The 24,439-nt window shown below is 39.6% G+C and overlaps 3 protein-coding genes across 3 annotated transcripts in view; 2 read left to right on the plus strand and 1 right to left on the minus strand.

The window, feature by feature from the left end:
* Nucleotides 1–9,199, plus strand: part of IPPK (inositol-pentakisphosphate 2-kinase) — a 77,927-nt gene extending 68,728 nt beyond the window's left edge. Inside the window, exons 10-12 of the mRNA XM_072421246.1 lie at nt 3,298–3,400; nt 5,259–5,338; nt 8,072–9,199. Coding sequence (XP_072277347.1) covers nt 3,298–3,400; nt 5,259–5,338; nt 8,072–8,297 — 409 coding nt within the window. The 3' untranslated portion in view covers nt 8,298–9,199. The remainder of the gene's footprint in view (nt 1–3,297; nt 3,401–5,258; nt 5,339–8,071) is intronic.
* Nucleotides 1–24,439, minus strand: part of PICK1 (protein interacting with PRKCA 1) — a 624,859-nt gene that overhangs the window by 258,099 nt on the left and 342,321 nt on the right. The window lies entirely within an intron of this gene.
* The window catches only part of TEF (TEF transcription factor, PAR bZIP family member), a 15,745-nt gene continuing 14,649 nt past the window's right edge, over nt 23,344–24,439 (plus strand). The window contains exon 1 of the mRNA XM_072421152.1: nt 23,344–23,494. Coding sequence (XP_072277253.1) covers nt 23,404–23,494 — 91 coding nt within the window. The 5' untranslated portion in view covers nt 23,344–23,403. The remainder of the gene's footprint in view (nt 23,495–24,439) is intronic.

A 24,439-nucleotide genomic window follows, 5' to 3' on the forward strand; every position in this document is an offset into this window, starting at 1 on the left:
TACATAACTCCAGGCAATCCATAAATCCATTTCTTATTCACCCCATTTATACATGACTAGGTCAAACCAATACTAATTTCAATACTAAAATATTTTTCTAGCCACTCTGCACTATTTCTCCCCTTTTCCAAATTGTAATTATTGGCGTGGACGTCTTGCAGATGTTTCTATTCACTAATTATAAATGTGATTACACAAATGTAAGTAATCAAATTTAATTTCTATACTCTGTATTTTTGCATTGGAACTTATGATTGGAATTTTGCTTTTGAAATCACTGACATTTTTTTTCCCTTATATATATGATATTGGTATCTACATCTCCAACTTGCAATTTGCAAATCTCAAATTATCCCGAGGAAGCCTGAAAGGCGAAATGCGTCGGGACCTTGAGATACACTGCTGAGTTTTATGTTCACTATGTGTATTTGTACTGCATGATTATTTTGCTGTAATAAAAACTACTAGTCAATTCTGTATAAAGAATAGGCGTTTTATGCTAAACATAACTCATTTTATATCACTAAAATATAATTGCACTTCAAAACTCCACTTTAAAAAGCCTTAAAAATGCTTTCTTTTCTAGCTTTAAAATTTTATAATTCAGGCTGTGCAATTAACTGATTGTTGAGAATCAAAGGGAGGAACCCTGGTGAAATAACCCCCCACCCCCAATCATATTACTACTTTTGTTCATACAAAAATTTATTTTTACAGTAAAACATTTGAAAATTAATCGGGTAAGCAGTTAAGGTAAAAATTTACACTTATAGCTTCCTGGAGTGTTCAGTGTTAGGACAATCCCGCTGGATGCTCCACCAATAGTCAGCCATCATATGTACATCCCATCTACCCTGATACCGTCCTTCCATGACCTTCATATCTTGGGGGAATCATTCACCTTGCTCATCACTGACTGCACCAAGGTTTTCGGGAAGTTAGAAAGATGGCTATGCAGAAAATGCACCTTGATGCTCATATTGCAACCAAGTATTTTGTAGCTCTCCAAGAGTTTCTGGACAATTTCTGTGTAATTATTTGCTCGTGTGTTTCCAAGAAAATCCTTGACAATGGCTTTGAATGATAAGCAAGCATTCTTTTCCACTTCTGACATTGTCCTGATGAAATGTTTATCTTTGATGAGCTCCCGAATCTGTGGACCATCAAACACACCGGCCTTTATTTTTTCAAATGACCGGCAAGGAAATGCAAAATTGAGGTACTATGTGCAGAGGCGGGGTTATATAAGAATGTAGAAAGTTTGGATCGCCTGGTTTTAGGGCAGATCTTGGAGGCCAATTCCTTTCCACCCAATGCCTCCCATGAGTTCTGCTGTCCCACATGTACAGATAACAGGGATACTTGGTGTATCCGCATTGTCGACCAGGAAGGAAGCATAACATTTTAAGGTCAACACAGATGACCCAATTGTGTTGGTGATATTGCAACAACTCTATGACTTTTTATGTCTGCATATTCTTCACAAAGAGAAACTGAAAAGAGAAAGCTTTGAGCTATCGATGAATAGTGGCCATTCAGTTAAAGATTGGAATTCCCAATTCCTCCATTAAACCAGGTATGTTATGGCAATACACAAAGCCACTGTCAGTTCTAAAGTACTGCAGAAATGTAATGTCTCTGCTTGGAAAGTACAAAACCTTTGTTCTTTCTACAAGTAAGTTTTTCCCAAGCAGTCTTGATGCTAGAAGTTCTGAAGCCTTCTTTGATAGTCCCAAATCACATGCTAAATCACTCAACTCATGCTGATCAAATCCTTTACGAAGTCCTCTTCAATTTCAAACTCTTCATCATTGTTGTCACCTAGTTCATCACCATAGTCATGTTCTTTAAGAAAGGGAAGTGTAATAAAAACCGGCACTGGGATTTTATCTGAGTGAGCCACTGGGCGTATAGCCGATGGTAGACTAGGAGACTCTGTTTTATTTGTTTTATTTTTCTTGTTATATCCTGAAGTTTTCACTATACAAAAGTCACTAAAATGATCTTCTGGCTCTTGTTTCTTTCTCATGATGTACCAAACTGTAGATTTTGTCACTCCTAATATTTGTAGCAATTTCTCGGATGAGTTTTTTCTGTTTTTGCAGCGTAAGGATGGCTTGTTTCACCTGCATGGAGAACTCCGCATGTTGTCTGTTCACAGCAGAATCTTCCACTTACACCCCCCTCCTCTAATCACCTTCAGGCCTTTCATCTGTTTAATTGATAATGACATAACAAAGGAATTGCCCACACCGGCCCATGAAATAGTCTTTGAGCCAATTGTCCAATTACTTTTCAGCCCCTGAAATGAAGTGATTGTGTAATAAAGGATTTAGTTCCTCACATTTTTATGCAATCTTTTTGTTCAACCCACTGAATTAAAGCTGAAAGTCTGCAGGTCAACGGCATCTGAGTTGTTTAATTTAAAATTAATTGTGGTAATGTACAGAACCAAAATGAGAAAACAAGCAACCCTGCTCAGATCCCTATTCCTAGAACACCTATCACCACTATACTTTGCCCCTACTGCTTTTATTACCCCATCTAGCAGAAGATATTCTTTCCAGGATATCGCTCCCATAAATCTCCTCCGCACAATACATCACTTCTACGTTAGTTCCTTACCTCACACATGCATTCAACAGCCTGCAGCGGGGGCAGCTCCACCTCTTGTTCACTGACCGTGGCAGTATGCATGATTCCAAAGCCCATTAGAGATTCAACCACAAGGGCCAACTACAGACCCATATCACTAATCAACTAAAGCTACGTACACACTTCCAATTATTATCGTTGGAAAACGAACGACGAACGTTCATGCACGATATATACGACCGATCGTATAGCACCGATCCTGCACATAGAGGTAACGACACGATCGTTCGTAGATATTGTACACACAATAGATACGATCGTTTGAGCGATAGAGGAACTATGTGCACGACAGGAAAGTGAACAGACGTTCGTTCATCACGCATGCTCTGAACATGGACGATCAACGAACGACCGTACACACGAACGATGTTCAACAATCGTCGTCCAATCCGATCCGTCGGTCCGGTCGTTCGTTTCCAGCGACTTTCCTCGTTCGTCGGCGTCGTTGGTTACTTTTTTACGAACGATTTTTTGCCCAATCGATCGTTCGTCGTTCGATTGGAACGATAAAAATTGGAAGTGTGTACGCACCTTTAGATATCAAACTTTTGACTATGGAACATTTTTTTTTAACTTTCACTCTAGTAAATCTTTATAAATTCATTATATGCATTTAACACTATGTGTGAATTTTCATTGCAGAAGCACACTGCTGTTGGATGGACCTTATGATGAAATGTTTTGTGAAAAGCTTAACGATCTGTCTGTGGACGACAATGGCAGTATAGAGTATGCAGTGACTAAGGTAACTTATTGTACTTACCTGTTTTGTTAATACATAACATAATCAAGGCAGTTACAGTTTAAAATAGTTCAGAGTCCTGACCTTCTAGATGTTAAGTGTGTCTTCCTAAATTGACTCATATTCTGTATTGCAGCATTGGTGTTTTGCTTTTAGGGTCCTCACATGCTACTGTTTCTTCTTCCCTAGCAACATATCTAACATTAATAAAATTAGTTTCTGGTTGCAATCTGCAGCCATCTTTGTTTTCTGCTTGTACATTTTGACAGTGCTTGAAGGAATCAGTTATGTTTGCATGTTCTTATAGGAGCAGATATTGTTGCACATACATTTTAAGCCCCCCTTTATAAAATGTCTTGGCAGAATCCTGTGAAGAGAAGGATATTCATATATTTTGTGGCAGTGGCGGGTCTGGGGTCCGATCTGCTTTGTTTTGCCATAGATTTTACCTGGCAGATTTGCATACTGATCCTTCCTATCTTAAGACCCAATTTTGCATATTTCTTTTACTCATTACAAAACACCAACTGTTAAATGAGATAGGGGTGTCTAAGGCACTGATTGTAGTGCTTATTCTTTATCATACATCAATAAAAACTGCATACATTGTATATTTCAAAACAAAACAAGCAAACAAAAGTGCTGAAACCCCCATATGTAGGGCTTTTCACAAAAGAAGCATAGGTGAAAGTTCACAGCAGTCCATCTATGTTTGCAGTAAGTTGGGATTGCTTAGCCTGAATTGTAGATAGACATAATAGTGAAGAGAGGGATAGACAGGCTTTTATAGGCAGAACGTATATATTAAAAAGTTTAAAGCTTCATTAATTTAGGGATAATCCTACGTTTACCAGAGTTCAACATGCCAATAAATCAATAAATTGTAGGCTTTAAATTGGTGCTATTTCGATGTGTTCCAATTGGGGAATAGAAAAATGTCCTTGTTTGGATGGCTGCAACCCTTAGGAGTAACCAAGTATGCAGATATTATCTCCTGCGTAATTACTAACATAAGGCCACGTAGTTTTGGTGGAACACATCAAATCAATCCAGTGGTTGACACATACAAATTGAAGTATAAATGACAGCTCCAAGGCTCGCTATATGAAAAGTGTTACAGATGGTATGACAATTTTGTCCTAAACATACTCCAGCAACAAAGTTTTTATAGGGCATGTTTGTGCCTAATCCTGCTTGAATGAATAGAAAAATAATAAATAATTGAGTATTCTAGTAAACACTGAATTAAAAAGGATTTTTTTTACTTTTTTTTTCTTTAACACTTGCAGCTTTAACAAATGAATCAAACTCAATGAGTTATTGCTCAGCAGTTCAGGCTTTATTTCCACTCTTCCAGCTACTACTGCACTGTTGCCTAAAATCCCATGCACTGTAAATCCTTTGTCACATTGTATTGTTTACTTGCAATGCAAGTATTGTATGTACTGTATATCGTAAAAAATAGGCATGGAAAATCAGTTTTAAAATATATCAATTTTAAATGCTCACACCAAAAATAGACATTTTAACATGCCTAGGAAATGGAAAGCTTAGTAAATATTTATGTATTACCTATATAGTCTAAAATATAGTCCTATTGCTTTTGGAAAATGTGTGTGTCAGTTTGCTTGTAAATTTGGCTTATAGATGTCATTAATAATTTGCTTTCTCTTTTTGTGTGTGGCTATCCCTGTGTTTTCACTCTTGGTAACAAATACAGTCAAAGAAATTGTTATATCCATTGCTGTGTATCTAGCTAGTGAAATTTAATTTAAATATTCATACTCAAACATGGAATTTGGAATGTAAATGCACATAAAATGCAGCTTTTGCTACCTGTGTTGTTTTGCTCTCTCCTCAGATTCAGCAATACAGAGTGGCCATGACAGCCAAGGACTGCTCTATAATGATTGCTCTTTCTCCTACAACGCAAGAAGAATGGTAAGGACATTGAACTACCATGTAGACTTTAACATTTTTATAATTTGAAGTAAGATTTATCAAACTTTGTTTTTAGCACTTTCATGTTTCATTAGTAAGCTTCTTCAGAAAGTATGGTAAGGTCAGAAATATATAAGTTGCAATTGGTGGCTTTATCAAGCTGCATACGTCATGTTGAGTGAATAAGTCCTGCATAAGTCCTGGAGCGAATATGCAAAATGGAGGATTTGGATTTCTCCAAATCTGCCATCTAAGGTATTTGACTAAAAGGAAGATATGTTTATCTGCTATCTTTTTCTAATCTATTTAGGCTGCTGCTGCTGCATTTAGCATCTTTCCCAAAGCAGGATTTCATGCAGCGGTCTGATCAAAGCATAAAGTTTTGTGTTCACATTAGAGTTTTTTTGGAAGCAGTTTCAGCTGTTTTACTGCTTAAAACTTTTTGCAAAAATGGTTGGAACATTGGAACAAATAGTCAATTTTTTTGTCTCCTTTTTCAGACAGTAGAACAGTGCGGCTTTGCTTCCATATGCTACATGCAACATTCAAACACCGTCATCTCCATAGACATGTTTCTTAAATGTTTACATTTTTTTCAAATAGTTTTATTTTTAAAAAAAAAAATGAAAAAAGCAACTTTTTACTAGGCTTTTGCAAAGGGTGCTATAACCACTGAGCCAACCATCCTGTTCATTGGAAGGAGAGTTGGGTTACTCCACCATGAGCAAGCTCAGCCCCTAACAAAGATGCTGGCTACGCTTCTGTTGATTTAATCCAGAACCTCACGGAAGCAAGCAGTCTCCAGGTATCAAGAAAACATTTATTTTCATCACCAACCATTTGCATTCACGTAAAGAGGGAGGATCTAAAGGAGCACCAATGTCTCAGTATTACTATCCAACTGGCTGTGACGGAGCCAGAAAGCTTGCTATTATAGATAACAAGGTTGTAGCTGGGGTATTAGGAATCCTCCAATCAGAATAGGAGTTGTATACAATGAGCACAATATCCCGAAATGTGTGAATCACTGGACACTGCCACCAGATATGTAGCTTCGTGCCTCTTTGGCCCTGGCATCTCCAGCATATCTCTGCAGACTGTGCTAAGATTCTGGAACGATCACTTAGGCAGGGAAATCTTTGTGAGAGTACCTTGAACTTCTTTTCCTGAGCCCTGCAGTTTGTTTAGAGGGAATGAGTTATTGAGTAGGACTTTACTCATTCCTCTGCAGTTTTCTCTCCCACTGATGTGTATAAAGGGAGATACTGAGCATAGAGATCTATGATCTTGCGATCACTGTTATGGAACCAATCAACTAGTCAAGGGTATAGAGGCCTGTACAATATCTGGTGTGCCGAATTTGTGACATTCAGAACACCATACAAATTTTCTAAAACGCTGCTTATGTAAGAATGTAAACGATAAAAAAAGGATTGTTTGCAATAAAGAAAACAGATTAAGATATAAATTTAAGGAACATTTATTAGTAAACCAGGACAGTGGCAGTTTGGGTGTATCTACTTAAACTTTGCTGGGCAGACGGAGGAAAGTTAAGGTCAAAGAGTTTGGATAGGTCTGCTGACATAACGGTTCCTAAATATGTGATTGTATCTCCACTGTAAAAGGGACATTTAAAATGAGATGTTCAATATGTGTGGAGGGAATGTTTATATTTAAAAGTACAGATTTATGAAGGTTGACATGAACATTTTACCGACAAAATAGATCAAACCATTGGAGGATAGAAGTAATGGAGGTATGTGGCAATGTGATAAATATAGGAATATTGTTGACAAAGAAAGCTATTTTATATTGCTGACCACAAACTACAGCCCTCATGTGTGGGCCTAAACCATTTTTTTCAAGAGCACCAAAGGCCTGTAAAAGGGGCCAACATACCCCATCAAAGGCTTTTTCATCTACAGGGTCTATGAATGGACCTAGCATAGTGCTGAAGGCGGAGGGTCTTGACAATACTATCACAACCTCCCAAAGCCCACCTGATCCCATCCCCCCACCTTTTGACCACCACACATGTTTAGGAAAATTGAAGAGAGTAAACTGCAGTGTGGTGACACCATTCCTTCAGAACAGAAAAACACAAAACACGCTGAATGAACAACTGTATATTTAACCACCTGGGCGTTACACTGATGTCTAGATTTCTGCACCAAAAGCGGTACACTGTTTTTTCATGAAATTTTTTTTTTAAAAATTTCTTTGCAATGCTTATGGTTAAAAAGTGAAATGAGAACTTGTTTAGGGGAATTCTACCATCTGTTAAGAATATTTTATTACTTCATGTGCATGATCTGGCCACATGTTTACTTACTGATAACTGAAGTTGTTGGGCTCTTAATGTGACGTCCATTCTGTTTTACTTGTTTATCTAACACTTTCCTCTCCAAATGGTAACCGTGTTGCTGCCCAATGCTATCTACTCTTCTCTACTCCTTCATAGATACAATGGAGGTGTGAGTGTAGTCACCCTATGACACAAGATGTTTGGAGGAAGTCTTAGGAAAGAAAATGAATGTATCCACCAAATCCAGTATATTATTTTGTTCTTGGGTTTAGATATACTTTTACAATAATGCACCTAAAGGTATGAACAGAAAGAAAATGAAAGGACCCCGTTAGCGACTATATGATGTTACAGATTACTCAGTGTTACAGATAATTGTAAATATATTGTTATCCCAATTTCTTCTGACCGTGTGATTTTTGTTTTAGCTTTGAGTCAAGACCTGTGATTAAAGCCTCAAAATCCAGTTTCCTGTATTCAGTTTCCATCTTGGACTTGGACCTGAAGCCTTATGAAAACATACCTTATCAATACAAGCGGGACTGTAAAATTGTTAGCCACTACCTGAAAAGCAGTCAGGCTCGAGGTGAGCCAGCCCCATCGATCATTTTCCGGGATAACGAGGACTGTACTCTTCTTCTACATAACGTTTAATACCTTTCCCTGAGCTGTGATGGTGTATACAAGAACATTTTTTAGGTTATTTAGTCATTAGAAACAATACATAATATTTTAAATATAAACTTTTAATATTGTTTTACAGGAGGGTTGAAGACTTTACATTTGACTAACTGCAAGATATTTCTATTTGAAGTCTGTGAGGCTAACAGGCCTGGTAATTGGAAGGACTGACTTGCATTATTTAGAACCTGGCCCTTTGCATTCTGCTGCTTTTTTATTTTGGTGCCTGAGGCAGTCCGGACTCAATGAACATTATGCAAATGTCTGAACTTTATCAAGAAATTGTGGTGACAAATTATACATATCTTTTCACAGGTTGTGTTTTTTTTATGTTGTGCAAAAAGATTTGTTTGTTTTTTTTATTTTAGGGGCCACTAAAGCCACTATCATATCATATTTTTCTGTTCTAGTGAATTATGAAGGTCTGCATTTTGAACTTCTAACAATCATGCAAGGAAAATGTTCCTGATATTTAATAACCATACTTGTGTTTTATATTTATGTCAAAAGAAATATTTGTTGTTTTTTTGTAACATCCCTTTCTATTGTTATAGTTTATTGAAATTATCTTAATTATTTGATCATTTTTACCTTGCAAGTCTGTTTATAACATTCAATGATCTTGTTTGAATGATACACAAATGAAATGAAACACAAAAGGGATCTTCCAGGTACTCTACCTGCAAATGACTCGTGCAGGAATAAAGATGCTATGCAGTAAAAATTAAACCTTATTTGTGAACTAACAGATCTGGATAAACAGTATGTTGAGCGAGTCCAACAGTCTAGTAAGGTCAGTGCCCCAGCTAATTCCTTTGCATGCAAGGAATACATATGGAATATATCAGAAATATAATAAAATGTTCCAAATAAAATTTCTTAGTTTCCTGATCTTTCACCGTTTGTTAAGTGTGCATTTTATTTAGCCCCTATGATTTCAAAGGCATAATGGATTCTTGGCTTATTGCCTTAGCAATGGATATACTCCCTCTGGTTTGTAAACTGATGAAATTTCATACAATTCAGTTTAAAGGTTTACCTTTATTGATTGGGTGCTAATTTTATCTCAAGGCTTTCATTTTTTAATGTATATGAAAATATATGCATGGACTAACTAGCACCATTGTAAAATTTGCTATGATTGTGTCTTTATCATCTTTCTTGTTGCCAACTATCTTGCCAACTTACCTGGTCCCCACAAGCCTGCGGTGTCCTACGGCGATGCCGGCCTGGCATCTTTGTCACCTTGGCGATGCTGGATGGTATCGGCATCCCCTTGGCAATGGCCGGTGTGTGATTAATAGGGATGCAGATGCCAGGCAGGCATGCAACGGGTGTACATGTGGTCTGGGGGGGGGCAAGACCAGTGGGAAATTTAAAATAAGTATTTTTGAATGTCAAATGTACTGCTTTGACATTCCCTTTAGAAAAAAAAAGGTGTAGGACCTCTTGGTGATCAAGACTGAATGTGCAGAATGTGCGATCAAGACTGAATGGGCATGTGCAGAAGGAGCATTTTCCTGATGTAGACAGACGAAGGCTAAAAATACCTGAAAAGGCCACAATCCTTTGACAGCTGAGTTTTAATGTTTTAGGTTTTCTGACTGAACACCTGAGTGGCTTTGTTTCTACTTTCACAGGCCCGCAGTCATCATGATCATGTAACGCAGACTGGGACCTAATGACCACACCCAACTAAATGACTGTGGGTCCCCACCATCTTAGACACCCCATGACTGGCTTTTTTCACAACTAGCTTTCATTCCTCTTTTGCCCTCCATAGCTCTACCCCAAGTTTCACTGGCTGTGACACAGCCTGTGTTATTGCCAACAGGTAAGATGTGTTTAAAACTGATTGGCAGCAGTGGGACAGTGATAGGAAAGAAACAAACGGGGAAAACACACTGGGCCGACCAGTGGTGCAATCTAACACATATAAAGACCTGACTTTCCATAATTTACTGTTACAGTAAGCCCAAGAAGGGAATTCACATATGATTACCAGGTAAAAGATAAAGGCTTTGTTTATTATTCTTTAAAATCATACAAGTAAACTAAAGCTCAACAATACACATAACATAATAGGTACATGTTCCAATTCAAAGTTGTTGATATAGTGGTGTAATAACCCCAACAGATTTTTAGTATACAGTTATATAGCTGTGCTTCTAATAAGTAGTAGTCTATATAAGGGTTTTTTAGTCACATTAATATTTATTCTTCTTCCACTCCTTCAGCTAATTTACAGAGCTATTGAATAAACAAAGCAACACATAAAGAAGTTCCCACAATAGCTTATTTCAGCTTGTCTGCAGCTTCCTGTTGCAAGTCCATATCGGACACAGACACAGGTCCCAACTCTGATGATAGGTTGCTACACCTGCTCCCCTACACACCAAGTCCTGTCAGGCTGAGACTTTCACTTTGGCTGGGAAGGAATGAAAATGCCCACTCAAACTTCCCTTTCATTTCTGAGCCAAGGACTCTGGGTTCCTTTCCCAGTACCCTGCTACCTCTCTAAGGAAACCCAAAGCCAAAAAAATGGGTGACCCATCCCTGACGTCCTTTACTTATCTCCTCTTTTGTGCCTTAACCCCAAGGCAATGGGGGCACTACAGGATATCATACAGTGTGCTCTGGAGGGGCCATCAGCATATTGATGCAGTTTCATGGTCTATACTACACTACAAAGGGAAATACATAGAGGGACAGGATCTAGGTTAATGGAGCATGGTATGAGACAAGTCTGAATCTTCTACCTAACCAGAAGTACTGCAGGAAGTCCAGGGCCAACTTGATGGCGTGGCATTCTTGCTCAACAATGGCATATTTTTCTGCAGCTATCAGTTACCTACTTGAGAATGCCACAGGGTGCTCCTCACCTTTCACCACCTGTGACAGTACTGCACCAGCCCTACAGGTGGTTTTTGGAAAGTTTTTTTTTAGAGAAGTCTAGAGCCATCAGTTCTTGGTTCTGTCATCGTGCAGACTCCATGAAAGCTCTTTCTGCATCTTCTTACCATTATACCATAACTGACGTCTGACCCTTTGTCAGATCAGTATGTGGTGATGCCAGGGTGGCAAAGTTGGGCACAGGCCTTTGGTAGTCCCAGACGATGACCAGTTATGCCCTGACTAACTTGTTCCCAAGGGGCGGAAGCTAGTTTTTTTTATTATGTCCACCTTGTTTGGTTGGGGTCTCACAAATTTCCTATCTACCATGTACCTTACGTACTTGGCCTCCTAAATCTCAATGGCACATGTCTCAGGGTTTACAGTAAAACCACCATTCCACAGGGAGTCTAAGGGAAGGTGGGAATTCCACTCACTGCTAAAGATGACTACATCATCAAAACATACCAAAGTGATGGGGCTCAGTAACTTGTCCATCGTCCTCTGGCCAGGGTGGTGTGCAGAAAAAAGAGAATCTTTTGTACTGGAACTGGCTGTCGGGCTTGGATAATGCTGTTTCCTCCCTAGCCTCTTTAGTTAAGGGAATCTGCCAATAACCTTTTGTAAAGTCCAGGGTAGTAATAAACTGAGCTGGACCTAATCTCCTTATCAAATCCTCTACCCGTAGCAATAAATATGCATCAAATTTTGAAACTTCATTTAGTCTCCTGTAGTCATTGCAGAGTCAAAGAAATGGGACCAGATGATGGCTTGTTTCACCTGCATGGAGAGCTCCGCATGTTTAATTGATAATGACATAATGAAGGAATTGCCCACACCGGCCCATGAAATAGCCTTTGAGTCAATTGTCCAATTACTTTTGAGCCCCTGAAATGAAGTGATTGTGTACAACCCACTGAATTCAAGCTGAAAGTCTGCAGGTCAATACATCTGAGTTGTTTAATTTATAATAATTGTGGTAATGTACAGAACCAAAATTGGAAAAAAGTTGCCCCTGTCCAAATATTTATGGACCTAACTGTATGTCCAGCTCCAATACCCCTTAAATTTTGACTGAAACTGCCTTCCTACAGGCCTATGTAAGGGTTTAACTCCAGACTTTGTAACTGACATGATTTATTAGGTGGGTGAGACCTGGCAAATTCTGGGATAATGTGGCAGACACTGTCACCTGTTAGACCCCACTTGGGACTTAAGGCTCAAACTTGCTAGTTCTGGTTCAGAAGCCTAGTCTCTCCCAAGTTTCAAAATGTGGTAGATCTGGTATGGCTTTCTTTTATCCATTTAGTGCACCTCCCTCACTTTGTGTACCAATTTAGATGGACCCTAGTATTTTGCCACAGTGGGTATCAGTCGGTCTCCAGGTTGGAACTGCCAGACCTTGGCTGACCAGTTGTACACCCTCCTCTGTCCCTCCTGGGCACTTTGGAGATTTTCTTTAACCAAGGGCTTAAAAATAGCAACCCTCTTCCCCTCATTTGTAGGAAATATTCAACAATAATCTGATGGGAAGTGGCCTTGATTTTTTTTAGAGCAATCCATGTGGCCTCCGCTCATACACCAGCTCAAACAGGGAGAGCTGTGGGACCTCCTAAATATTCCATGTTCTTCGGGGTTTGTTAAATTTCAGCCGTCAGCCTTCGACATAACGTCCTGGTTAAAAAGAATCCTTCTGGTAAACCTGGTTCTTGAAAACATGTGAATGTGGTGTTTAAGGCAGTGCCCTTAGGTACCTGGTAACATTTCGTCCTTTAACTGGCACCCTATAGGGTAAAATGCTGGTTAAAGGATCGTTGGTCAGTACTGATCATTGTTTCAATAGTTTAAAACACAATGCCAAACCTAATGGAGTCTCAACTAGAACTTGCTGCATGCAACATGTTTTTTGATCATCTGTCAAGCCATTAAAATTGAGGGACTCCTTGGCTGAATGCAACTCACTTCCTCAGCTGAGTATTTTTGTTATATTTAACTCTGTTATTGCAATGTTTTGTCTGTCTGTCTTTAATATTAAATATTATATTCTTCAATTTCACTTGCAAGTCTGTGCTGTCTCTCCTTGTACACTTCAAATTTAACTCGTAAATATTTACATAAACTGTCACAAAATATATCTGGACATAACAACCTACCTCTGTCACCTTTTCTAATTTACTTTTTTTAGCCCTTTTTTTTTCTACCCAACCTAAAACCTATGGTTCCTTGTTGGTGACCCCAGATTTCCCTCTCTACTCTTTCTGACCCTCGGGAACCTGCAGTATTCCCGTAGGAGATTCTCTTTGTTAACATTAAAAAGTGAAAGTATTTAAATAGATTATAAAATCCTGCCAGGATCTGAACCAGGGCTGCTTCTGTGTCTGGAGGTAGCTCTACCCACTAAGCCACCTCAAGTGGTTGAGAAAAGTATTGACTATAGGGATATTCAGGAACACACTGCAATGTCAAGGGTTGTTCCTGAAGAAAGTTCTTAAGAAACAGAAGAATGTTCATGCTCCTAGATTACCAAGGAAATGTAATTAGAGATTTCCTCTCAAACCAGGAGCAGAGCCTGTCCTGAAAGGAGGGTGGGGGAGGGGTACTGCCCGGATCGGGATCTGTCCCGGGGCTGCTTCTGTGTCTGGTGGTAACCCTACCCCCTAGACACCCTGGATAGCCCTCTGCCTGATTTCACATTCCTGATACCTTCTGTTGAGATGAACTCTAAACTCCAGATTATTGTGTACAAGTTGTAGTTAGAAACCAACAAGTCATGATCTTTTTATCTACAATTACAAGATTACAAGATCCATGCTCCCAATATGGCACCACCATACACCTAATCGCATGTATGCTCCTACCAATCCAATTCAATGGGGACCAGCACCAATACTGGGGATTTCCAATGCTGTATATACTTTCAGCTGCAACCTGCTACCTTCACTCCAGTAGGAAAAAAGGTACCAGGTCAATAAAAATACATGTGTGTGAATATGTGTGCTTGGGGTGACGCCCGATAGGATAGGACGTCTCACAATATTGTTACAATGCGATATATAGACCCGAAGACCACATGATAACTCATATAATTGTTACAGCCTTCTGGACAAAACTCCAAAATAGCATCAATTCTGTCAATTGCAGTCTGTCAGAGTCTGAAATAAAATATCTTAAAGAATTCCTGGATATAAATTTAAAGAAGGGGTTTATAAGACACTCCACGTCTCCTGCAGGGGCACCCTTGTTCTTTGGTGAAAAGAAGGACTCTACCTTGCGCCCATGCATTGACTACAGAGAACTAAGATCGCTGTAAAAAAAAAAAAAACTTTATTCATTCCCTTAAATTCCTGAACTAGAAAGACTTGATCTTTGATGGGCATATAAGTTTGTGTGCAAGTAGATAAACAGAAAACTGCATTGGATTTACCTTGATCATCTCCTACTAATCTGGATACAGAAATGGTAGGACTGATGCTCTATTAAGAACTTTTTAAACCACCTAAGGAAAACAATCCCTTCTGTACAAAAGTATTTTCTAGGAGCCACTAACACCAAAATCATCTGCTCAGCAAACTGTACCACTTGTATCCCTGTAGTCATGGATTTTTTATTGTTCTCAGCATCCCCTGCACAGAAACTGGGGCTGTGCACAGCTGAAAGGGATTCTGGAGTGGATGCTATCGCCAGTGAACGGATTGTTTAATCCTGCTCTGCAATTGGCTGCTGGGCCTTTTTAAACCTCTCCAGCCTCAGACTTGGGTTTCTGGATTTTCAGTGCATTTCCTGCCAGCTAGTTCTCGGTTTGGATTCTCTGGATTTGACCTTGGCTCTGCCTTGTCTGCCCCAACCACCTAGCCTGATAGCCATTCCTGCACTGCAGTCTCCTGATCCCTGGTGGGGTGAGTCTGGGGACTTTGATTTGTTGACCACTCGGGTCACCAGCCCTTCACTCCTTGCAAGGAGAACCGGTGAAGGCCAGGGGGTCACTTAGATTCGAGACCTCAGGTAATCCCATGTCATCTGCCAGGGGTAGGCAACCCATGACATTGACTGTGCTTAAAAAGAGTGGTATAATGATGACCCACCTCTTACTCATCCTACTAAAGATGTCGGTCTTGCCTTTAAAAATGGCTTTTGGACTAAACTCCATTGTCTCTATGTACCATACACAGCCCAACTGGAAGTTCTTAGGCTTGTTCATGATTCTAAACTAGCTAGGCATTTTGGACAAAAACACGTGCTTTTATCATGTTCCTTTTGTGGCCAGAATCATAAAAAAAGATGTCAAGAAATATGTTTCTTCATTTCACGTTTGTGCACATAATAAGACCCCTCAAGCTTTGGGTTACTTCAACCACCCCCAGTTCCCTCAAGGCCCTGGCGCTCAATATCCATGAATTTTGTGGTTACCCTACCTCCCTCTAAGGAGATGACCTTCATTTTAGTCATTGTTGACCATCTTACTAGGATAACTCACTTCATTCCAACAAGGGGAATACCAACTGCTGAACAAACTGCTGAGCTTATGGTTCAAGAAATATTTATATTGCATGGAATTGCAGATGATGGGGTATCAGATAAAGGGGTACAGTTTGCCTCAACATTTTGTAACTACTTTCACACAGCTCTAGGATTGACAATTGATTTGTCTTCTGCTTTCCATCCCCAATCTAACAGACAGACTGAGAGGACAAACCAAGGAAACTTCAAGATGATTGGGTGCAGCTGCAGAATTTGGATATAACAATTCTAACTGCAGTTCCACATCTTAACGGCCATTCTATTTAAACATAAGTTATCATCCAGTCCTCATCCCCAACCTTTCCTTTCTCAACTATCAATTATTGTCTTACAAGAAACTCATTGGAAATTGATTGAAACACTGAAGGAAGCCCAGCAAAACTACAAGAAAGCTGCTGACAGACGCCGCAGAGACCCCCCAACCTTCAATATTGGTGTCCAGGTATGGCTATCTACCAAAAATCTAAACAAACATGTTCCTAGTGGGCCCATACGTTTCTGGGACCATTTCAAATCACAGCTCAGATCAACCCAGTCACTTATCGTTTAAAACTTCCTGACAGTATAAAGATTCATCCAGTATTCCATGTCTCTGTACGCGAACCATTTCCTGAAAACACGTTTTCTAGTTTCTCCACCTGTGCCCCCTTTAATGTACAAGGTGAATACAAATTTGTGGTTCACATGTTTGACTCTAGGACATTCAGGAACACATTGCAATATCCAGGATTTCTTCCTGATAAAATTCTTAAAAATCAGAAGAGAATGTTCATGGTTCTAAGAAAATGTAATGTGAGATTTCCTCTCAAGCCAAGACTAGAGGCTGTCCTGGAAGGAAGGGGCCACTATCAGGATTGGGATCCGACCCAGAGCTGCTTCTGTGTCTGGCCGTAGCCCTACCTACTAAGCTACCTGGATAGCCCTCTGGCTGATTTCAGTCAACCTTCCCCGATTCCCTGTGTTGTCACTGACTTCCTATGTACGCCCTGCCATGGATTCCTGTTTGCCAGATTATTGTGCTTTTGTCAGTGTCTCACGTAACTATTACTGCTGCTGCATTGCCGCCTTCTTGTGTTCTGACCTTTATTGCTCCCGGTCTTTTACTGACTTTGGCTCTCTCCCTGACCACACTCCTGTGTCACTCCTGCATTGGTATATTGACCTTGGTACTGGACCCCAACATGTTTATTATTGCGGACTTGCTTGATGCTACAGCTATTGGCCTCGGAGCCTGTTCCCAGATAGTGGCACCCCGTGTGTTGCAATGAATAAGTTAAGTTTTGGATCTGTTTTGAAATTTCGATATTTCAAATCTCAGATAGTATGGGTGGTACAATGGCCAATATAAAAGTGCCCGGTCATTAAGTTTTTACATAATTATGTTTTGTGTGAACAAGCCTATTATGAGGTCACTCTTCTGAATGTTATCTTCGGGTATGGTATGGGTCAATACATTTTCCAATCATTCTATCCTAATTCGGGAATTCCAAATTGATATTGGAATACTTCATAATAAGTGAGACGGTCTCAAGAACTGTTTCTTTTAGAATCTTTCTTGTTGTCCTTATACGATATCTGTAGTCTTTACGATTGTAGAGCCCATTTGTAGGCTTTTAGGTGTTTTGTATATTTTGTAAATAAAATTGTCTCATTAGCATGCTTCTAAAACATTAATGTGCACTTTTTGCCATCAATATTGCGTTTCCTGATAACTTTATTCTAAGAAGTGTAATACCCAATGTACAATCAATTTGTGTAAAGCTGGAAGTGTCATAAAAAGCAATTATGGTAAAATGTAAACTGAAATCATTTGTGTTGATAAATTACAGGATTTATTGCAAAAAGCTGATGTACCTGATTGACTGGAAAGGTTTTGGTCCTGAGGAGAGATCCAGCTACAGATGTGTCTGCACCTCTTCTTGCCAAGAGGTTTAATCTTCGGGCTTCCCCCTGAAACCTGGACCTCGGGGGATGGAGAGGCCTCATAAAAGGTAGGGGGGTTAATGTGACACTTACCGTGTTTCCCCGAAAATAAGACACTGTCTTATATTTTTTTTGGCTCCCAAAAACACACTAGGTCTTATTTTCAGGGGATGTCTTTTTATCAGTTTCGTCCAACCTGCCGGCCAATCAGGAAATAGCCTCTTCTTCATCCCTGGCTATTTAGCTCAGACACAGCACTCAGTGTTTGTGCAACACAATATTACAATATCAAAAAACAATATCAATCTGACAGCTTATGCGGGAATGATAAAGGGAAAAATGTAAAAAAAAAAGGATGAGTAAATATTTGTCATCAGTAAGTCATCCACAATTCATTATTATATATTTATTTTTATTTGCATAATATTATTACACTTAATAACATGTATTCATTTAACAGATACATACAATAACATACCTCTGACAAACACATAGTTTATATACACAGTTCTTATACGCACTATATACTCCTGACAACACATAGCCATTTAATAATTATAATATACAATCAAACATTTTCTCATCCTTTTTATTTTTCATTTTTACCTAAATCATTGCTGCATAAGCTATCAAAATTCTATACCTCTTTACCTCTTTATCATGAATCTGTCATCATTATTGTATTGATTGTATTGTATTGTATTGATCTGTACCATATACCCGGCGTTTCATTTTACTTTATACTATTGAAGCCGTGTTGTAAAAAGATCTTTGTACTCATTTTATCACTCATACATAGAATGTTAATGGTCCCAACCGATCCCCTGAGAAAGCTGCACGGCGAAACGCGTTGGGACAAGAGAAGTTTAATTTGACCTTTATTCTATATACCTAGAGATCCAATATGTATAGCTATTTGGTCTGTTCACTGCATGAATAATAATGGGAAATACTAATTACCTCTGTATATATCACTGATTGTTGTTTTGTTAAAATTCATTACAATTGAAGTGTCTATTGCCAAAAAAAACGCAGCTTCACTTCCATCTTATTTATTATTACTATAAGCTATACAATTGGGGTGGCAATAACTAATATATATCAGGGAGGACTCTTACTACTATTACATGAAATGACAATGGAAGTATTCTAACAGAGATCAGCTAGCTTTATTAGGCAAACAACTTGGCAAAAGTTCAAATGACAATCTTTGCCTATTGTTGGTTATCTTAGCTGTGGTTGGAACTCGGCTTTGCTGCAAGAATGTAAATTCTTTCATTTCTGTGGAGTAAGCAAAACAGCCTTTTCAACAGAAAATAATTGATTTAAAAATCTCTAGTATAAGCCTTAGGGGAAATAGTAAACTTGTAAACATTCCTTCTCTCTCAAATATGAGGTCCCTTCAACCCTGCGGAGTGACAGTGAGATTTAGTAGATTTGTCTGTGTGTTTGTAAGCAGAAAGAAATTGATCAAGACAACCTACTGTGGCACAATATTCTCTCAACAAGGCACCGCCTGTGTGGCATAGTCAGACAATTATGACCAAGTGTCCAGTTTCTTGGTCCTGTGTTCTAATAAGTGAAAACATCATTTATCTTGCACTTTGGGTCATGCCCACTGGCCTCTCTCCTTACTCCGTCTTCACGTCACATTATTGGTCCTTTTGTCAGAAACCACATTGCTGATTTAGCGATAGAAGGAGAAGAGCTAGTACACAACTGAAACTTGCCTGTGGTGTGATCCAAACGGACATAATGGGCCAAAACATACCGGGAACCAGGACAGGTTTGCTGTGTTGCAGTAAATGGAGAGTAGTACATTTCTTTTTAAAAAGAAGAAGAATAATCTGAAGAGGAAGCAATGTGAATCTCATCCTCCTGACCTCTCTGATACCGGGTGGGATTAGAACTTGCAGGAAGCACGCAGAACAGTTTGTAAAATGTGTAATTCTCCAAAAATAATACCGCTTCCTTTGGCTGTATCAAACAAAACGTAAAACATAATGGTAGCTTAGGGTTAGAGTTCCCTGAGACCGCACTGCCATACTCCATCGATACATCGACACTACAATACTCCATCGATTTAATAAGCCTCTTTCAAGCCAAAGAAACTCATTCAGTCTTGTACACCCCTCTACTTACCGATCAGGAGATCCAAGCATGTGGAATCCAATGGGCTGCAAGGGACACGAGCCTTCCACTGCTCCGGCTATATCCATGGACCTGGAACATTTAATATTGGTGACATGTTCATACAAAGACATCTTGGTACACAAAATATTGGTGCATATACATAATGCATATGCATAATACATCTAGCAGGGCTGAACACATAAATCCATATGTTGTTTAAAGGAGCTTTCCTCCACCAGCTTGTTCATCAGGGACTATACAAGATATAGCTTCGGAGAGAACCAGTTTCCTAGCAAAATCTTTTGCACCTTTCTGAAGCTCCTTCCTGCTGATCCCCACAGTTGTCCTCATCTATCTCGCCCCGCCATTGCCACCGGCAGAACTAGAAAGATGAGCACCAATTATTGACGGTCTCCTCCTCTGCACATCACTCTCGTAGCTCCTTCAGATTTAATAAATGAATGTGGGGAATAAATGGGGGGCAGAATCCAAGCCGAGCCCCAGACATTTCTATAAGGGTTGGTAAATGGCCATGTCAGCTGACAATACAGGGGCCCTGGACAGTCCGGGTATAATATATCCAGGACTGAGGGAGATAAGTCGGGGGGACAGGTAAGTATTTGTGTTACTTGCAGATAACGTAATGCACAATAAAGAAGGATGCCGATGTACATTTCAGAAAAGAAGAAACCAGGCACACGGGTATGTTTTATTGCAGAAAGGACATTGCCTGTCCCTGCACCCATCTCCAGTATCGGCCCCTACCTATCCCTAGAGACCACCAATGTCCCACCCATGCCCTACTTACACCTTCTGACTGCCCTGTCACCTCCCCACCCTTGCAGCTCCATGTTATCCTACACACATTCTGTAACATAAAGCTTCTCTCACCTTCCAATTACCAGCTTATCGGCCATAAATTCTCTATAAACCAGTGGATAGGTAAGATGCTACACTGGCCTTATTTATCACTAATTGGTGAACTGCAGTGCGATTCTTCTGGGGTGTGAATTCCAAATGGGTGGCAAATGGATTCTACTGCGCATGTGTAAAGGTTGACTTCAGTGTATGTGCAATAGCGCCCCCTTCAGTGTCCTAATGCGCATGCACAGGGTTTATTATATGCGCAGTAGTGGCGAACTAAACAAATATACTGTAAAATGCTGCATATATTGTTGGAGATCTGCACCGTGTTTCCGGTTTTCCTTTTCATTAATTACTGAAACATAAATATGGTTCCAATTTTCACTTCTATTTTACCCTGATTGGATCATTTCCTGCTCACCGAAGACCAATCCCTAATACAGCCCCGCCCCCTTCACACCAAAACCACACCCCTCTCTTCTCCAACCGTCTGATCACTGTCACTGCTTATCCAATACTGTCCCATCATGGAAGCCAGTGGGATGAATGTAGCTCATCATTGGGGTCAGTGGGATGAATCATTGGTGTCAGTAAAATGAATTGCAGCTCCTCATGGATGTCAGTGGGATAAATGGTGTCTCATCATGGGTGTCAGTAGGATTAATAGTGACCCTTTCATAAATGTCAGTTAGCTAATTACTGTATGCACAAATAGAGTAACAGCTCCCAGGTGAATACCTAGGTGAATACCGCTGTGACAGATGTGAGCAAGTCGCCTTTCTGGTATCTCGCATTGGAGAGCTGGAGAAGCGCATTGCAACACTGAAATCACTGGGTCACCTTGAGAGGGGTCTCCGGCTCACTGAGCAGGCAGGTAATGGCTTAGATGTGGGGGGTGGAGAGGTTAGTCAGGATGAACATGTAGGGAGTTGGGTTAATGTAACTAGAGGGAGTGGTAGGGGCTCCCAGAAATGGAAGGCCAGCCCTGTGTTTGAGCACCCCAACATGTTTGCAAAGTTATGTGAGGATGTGCAGGTGGCAGACCCAGGGGTGGCAACTCTAGCTGTCACTGCTACCCCTAACAGCCGGGAGAGCAGCACATCTAGTAGTGGTGGAAACACAGGAAGTAAAAGACAATTGGTAGTCATAGGGGGTTCTATCATCAGGAGGACAGATAGAATAGTTTGTCGCCCGGATCCCTTCAACCAAATGGTTTGCTGTCTCCCTGGTGCTGATTTGGAAATAATTGGGTCACAAATCACATAATTGCAAAAGAAAGCTAATTACATATTTACATTTTATACAGAAGCTGAAAAATGCATTTGATTTCTTCATGAAGTAAAGGTCATTGTAAGTAGGTGCAAGTCTTTATTTCTGAGGGTTAAAAACCAAGAAATTGCTTAATTATGGAAAAAAGTTTTTACAGAAAGATACATTTTAGTTTGCTGTTGTCTGTTACCCTTCATGGTAATTTATAGATAACATTGATGCAGCTGATGTCTCATGTCTGTCTGAGGAAGCCTTCGGGGTGAAACGCGTCAAGGACGAAAAGATTAGAAAAAGATTGTGGATTGTAAAAGAAAGAGTTGTGGATGTATAAAACGCTTTTTTAGAAATAACAAACTGTTAAGTACACTGTAATAATGTGAAAATATTTATGTGAAGCTTGATTATATGTTTTTAGGAGGTAAGACAATACATTGGATGAGTAATTTTAAATATTGTGATCAGAATGTAATATGTTGATTCTTGTCTTTTCTTGTTTGTTTGTATTATGTCTGTTTGTGCCTTTCCTTGTGTACTTCTGACACTTTTCTCCATTAAGGTTTCCAGAATGGTCCAAACTTACTGTTCCTGGGAGCATCACTAAAACTACGTACACACGTCCAATGGTTCAGCTCAGGGCTGATATGGGGCTAGAATCTGGCGTGTGTACAGCACCTGTCTTCCATCGTCTCATTGGCCGTCCTGGCGGATCCACAGACGATGGACGACTAACGACCCTAATGGAAGGGGTAGGGTGCGGCTCCATGGTTGTCCCCTCTCTATAGAGCAGACTGATGCTGTGTGTACAGCGCTCGTTCATGCATCGTGCAATGCTAGTGGTTGGAAAGGATCGTATTAGGATTAATATTGCAGGTGTGTATGCGGCTTTAGAGAACTGTATAATTTAATAGAATAAAGAAAGTTTAGTCATTTAAGGATAATCTATCACAGCTATTATGAAATGACTATGTTTATTATCCGCATTGTACAGAATGCCTGTATACAAACCTTTTACTTGCTGGGATATTCTCTTGGACTCACCGTCCGGTAATATTGGTGTTTGCACTCTTCCCTGTTTGTGGTTTTTACTTCTGTTCAAACAACATAATTTTTATTAAAATGGTAAATACTTTTACAAATATTTTCATTATAAAGTTTATATGAAGTTTTAAAGATTAGGGTCACATGTTTAGTACTTTGATAGGAATACAGTTTGAAGTGTATGATAGCCGGAAAGTCTTGAATTAGTAAGTTATTTATAGTGTGTGCACTTTTATCTGTACAGACTTCTTACACAAGCAGTTTCTCCTTCTTGTTAGGTAACAGATGAACTTTTCTAGCATTTCATTGGTCTGGGAACATTTCCATGTCCTTGCACCCTCCCATTGAGGAGATCCATTGAGCAGGATTAGCTTGGAGCAATCTCCTCCCTTGTGTTTGCAGTGCAATCCTTGGAAGTGTCACAGTGTATTCAGCAGCAACAATGGCAAAGTCTGAGGTTGTCAGAGGCTTTCTGGATATCCCTGAAATGCTGAAATCTCTGCTGGAATATCCTCTGCCACAGCAGGACACAGGTAGCACAACAATTCATTGAAATACATTATTTGTGTTTAGGATTTTGTATCACACTCTATAATCACAAAGTTTACAATCTGATTGTAGTAATATGAGAATTTGTATCAGACCACACAAAGTCTAGTTTACATTATTTTGCAGTTTTGCATTGCTCTTGTGAAGTTTGCTATGTACACGTATGTAATTCACGTGTGAAACCTTTATACACACTTTAGGATTATCAATACTTTGAAATGATTTGTGTTAATATTTCCAGAGCAATAACATGGCTTGCCATCCACTGAAATAATCCATTGTCTCATCTTTGGAAACTGTGCAAAGTTGCGATTCCAAGACTTTTTCTAGAACGTGACGAGTTAATGGCTGCTTACACCCTTGAGAATTAGGAATATTAATGAGGCACCGTGCAATTACACGCAAAAGTATTACAATGTCAGTTACCGACTTCACTTCAGTAAAACTAAAGCATTACAAATGTTATGACCAATTTTATCCAATGTATATGTCCAAGGCATGAACAGGACGCACAACTCATGGTGCTCCACCATCTGACCCTTTACTAGGTTATGTGATATTACAAGCCACGTATGGGAATGTAATATCACTTCTTTCATGGTAATAAGTCTTTTCAATCGGCTTTACAATGAAGGATCAACATATTGCAGCATTCCCTTTTGCTGATGTGCACTGCATTATTATTGGAGGTTACTCATATATTTAGGATATCAATTGGTTGGAACAATTGATGATCTCATGTCTATGGGAGGACCAGACTGCCGACTGACAATCTTGGAGAGCCAAACACTTTCGGAAAGGCAGTCCATCCAACGGGTAATAAAAATCTCTCAATTCCCTTTCTAACTCCTAAGATATTCAGTTCCTGAAACATATTCCAGTGGTGATCATCCATCCTCACCCCCTTCCCTATTTTCCAACATGAAGAG

The sequence above is a fragment of the Pyxicephalus adspersus genome, chromosome 8 (genome assembly GCF_032062135.1).
Source record: "Pyxicephalus adspersus chromosome 8, UCB_Pads_2.0, whole genome shotgun sequence".
NCBI classification, from domain to species: domain Eukaryota; kingdom Metazoa; phylum Chordata; class Amphibia; order Anura; family Pyxicephalidae; genus Pyxicephalus; species Pyxicephalus adspersus.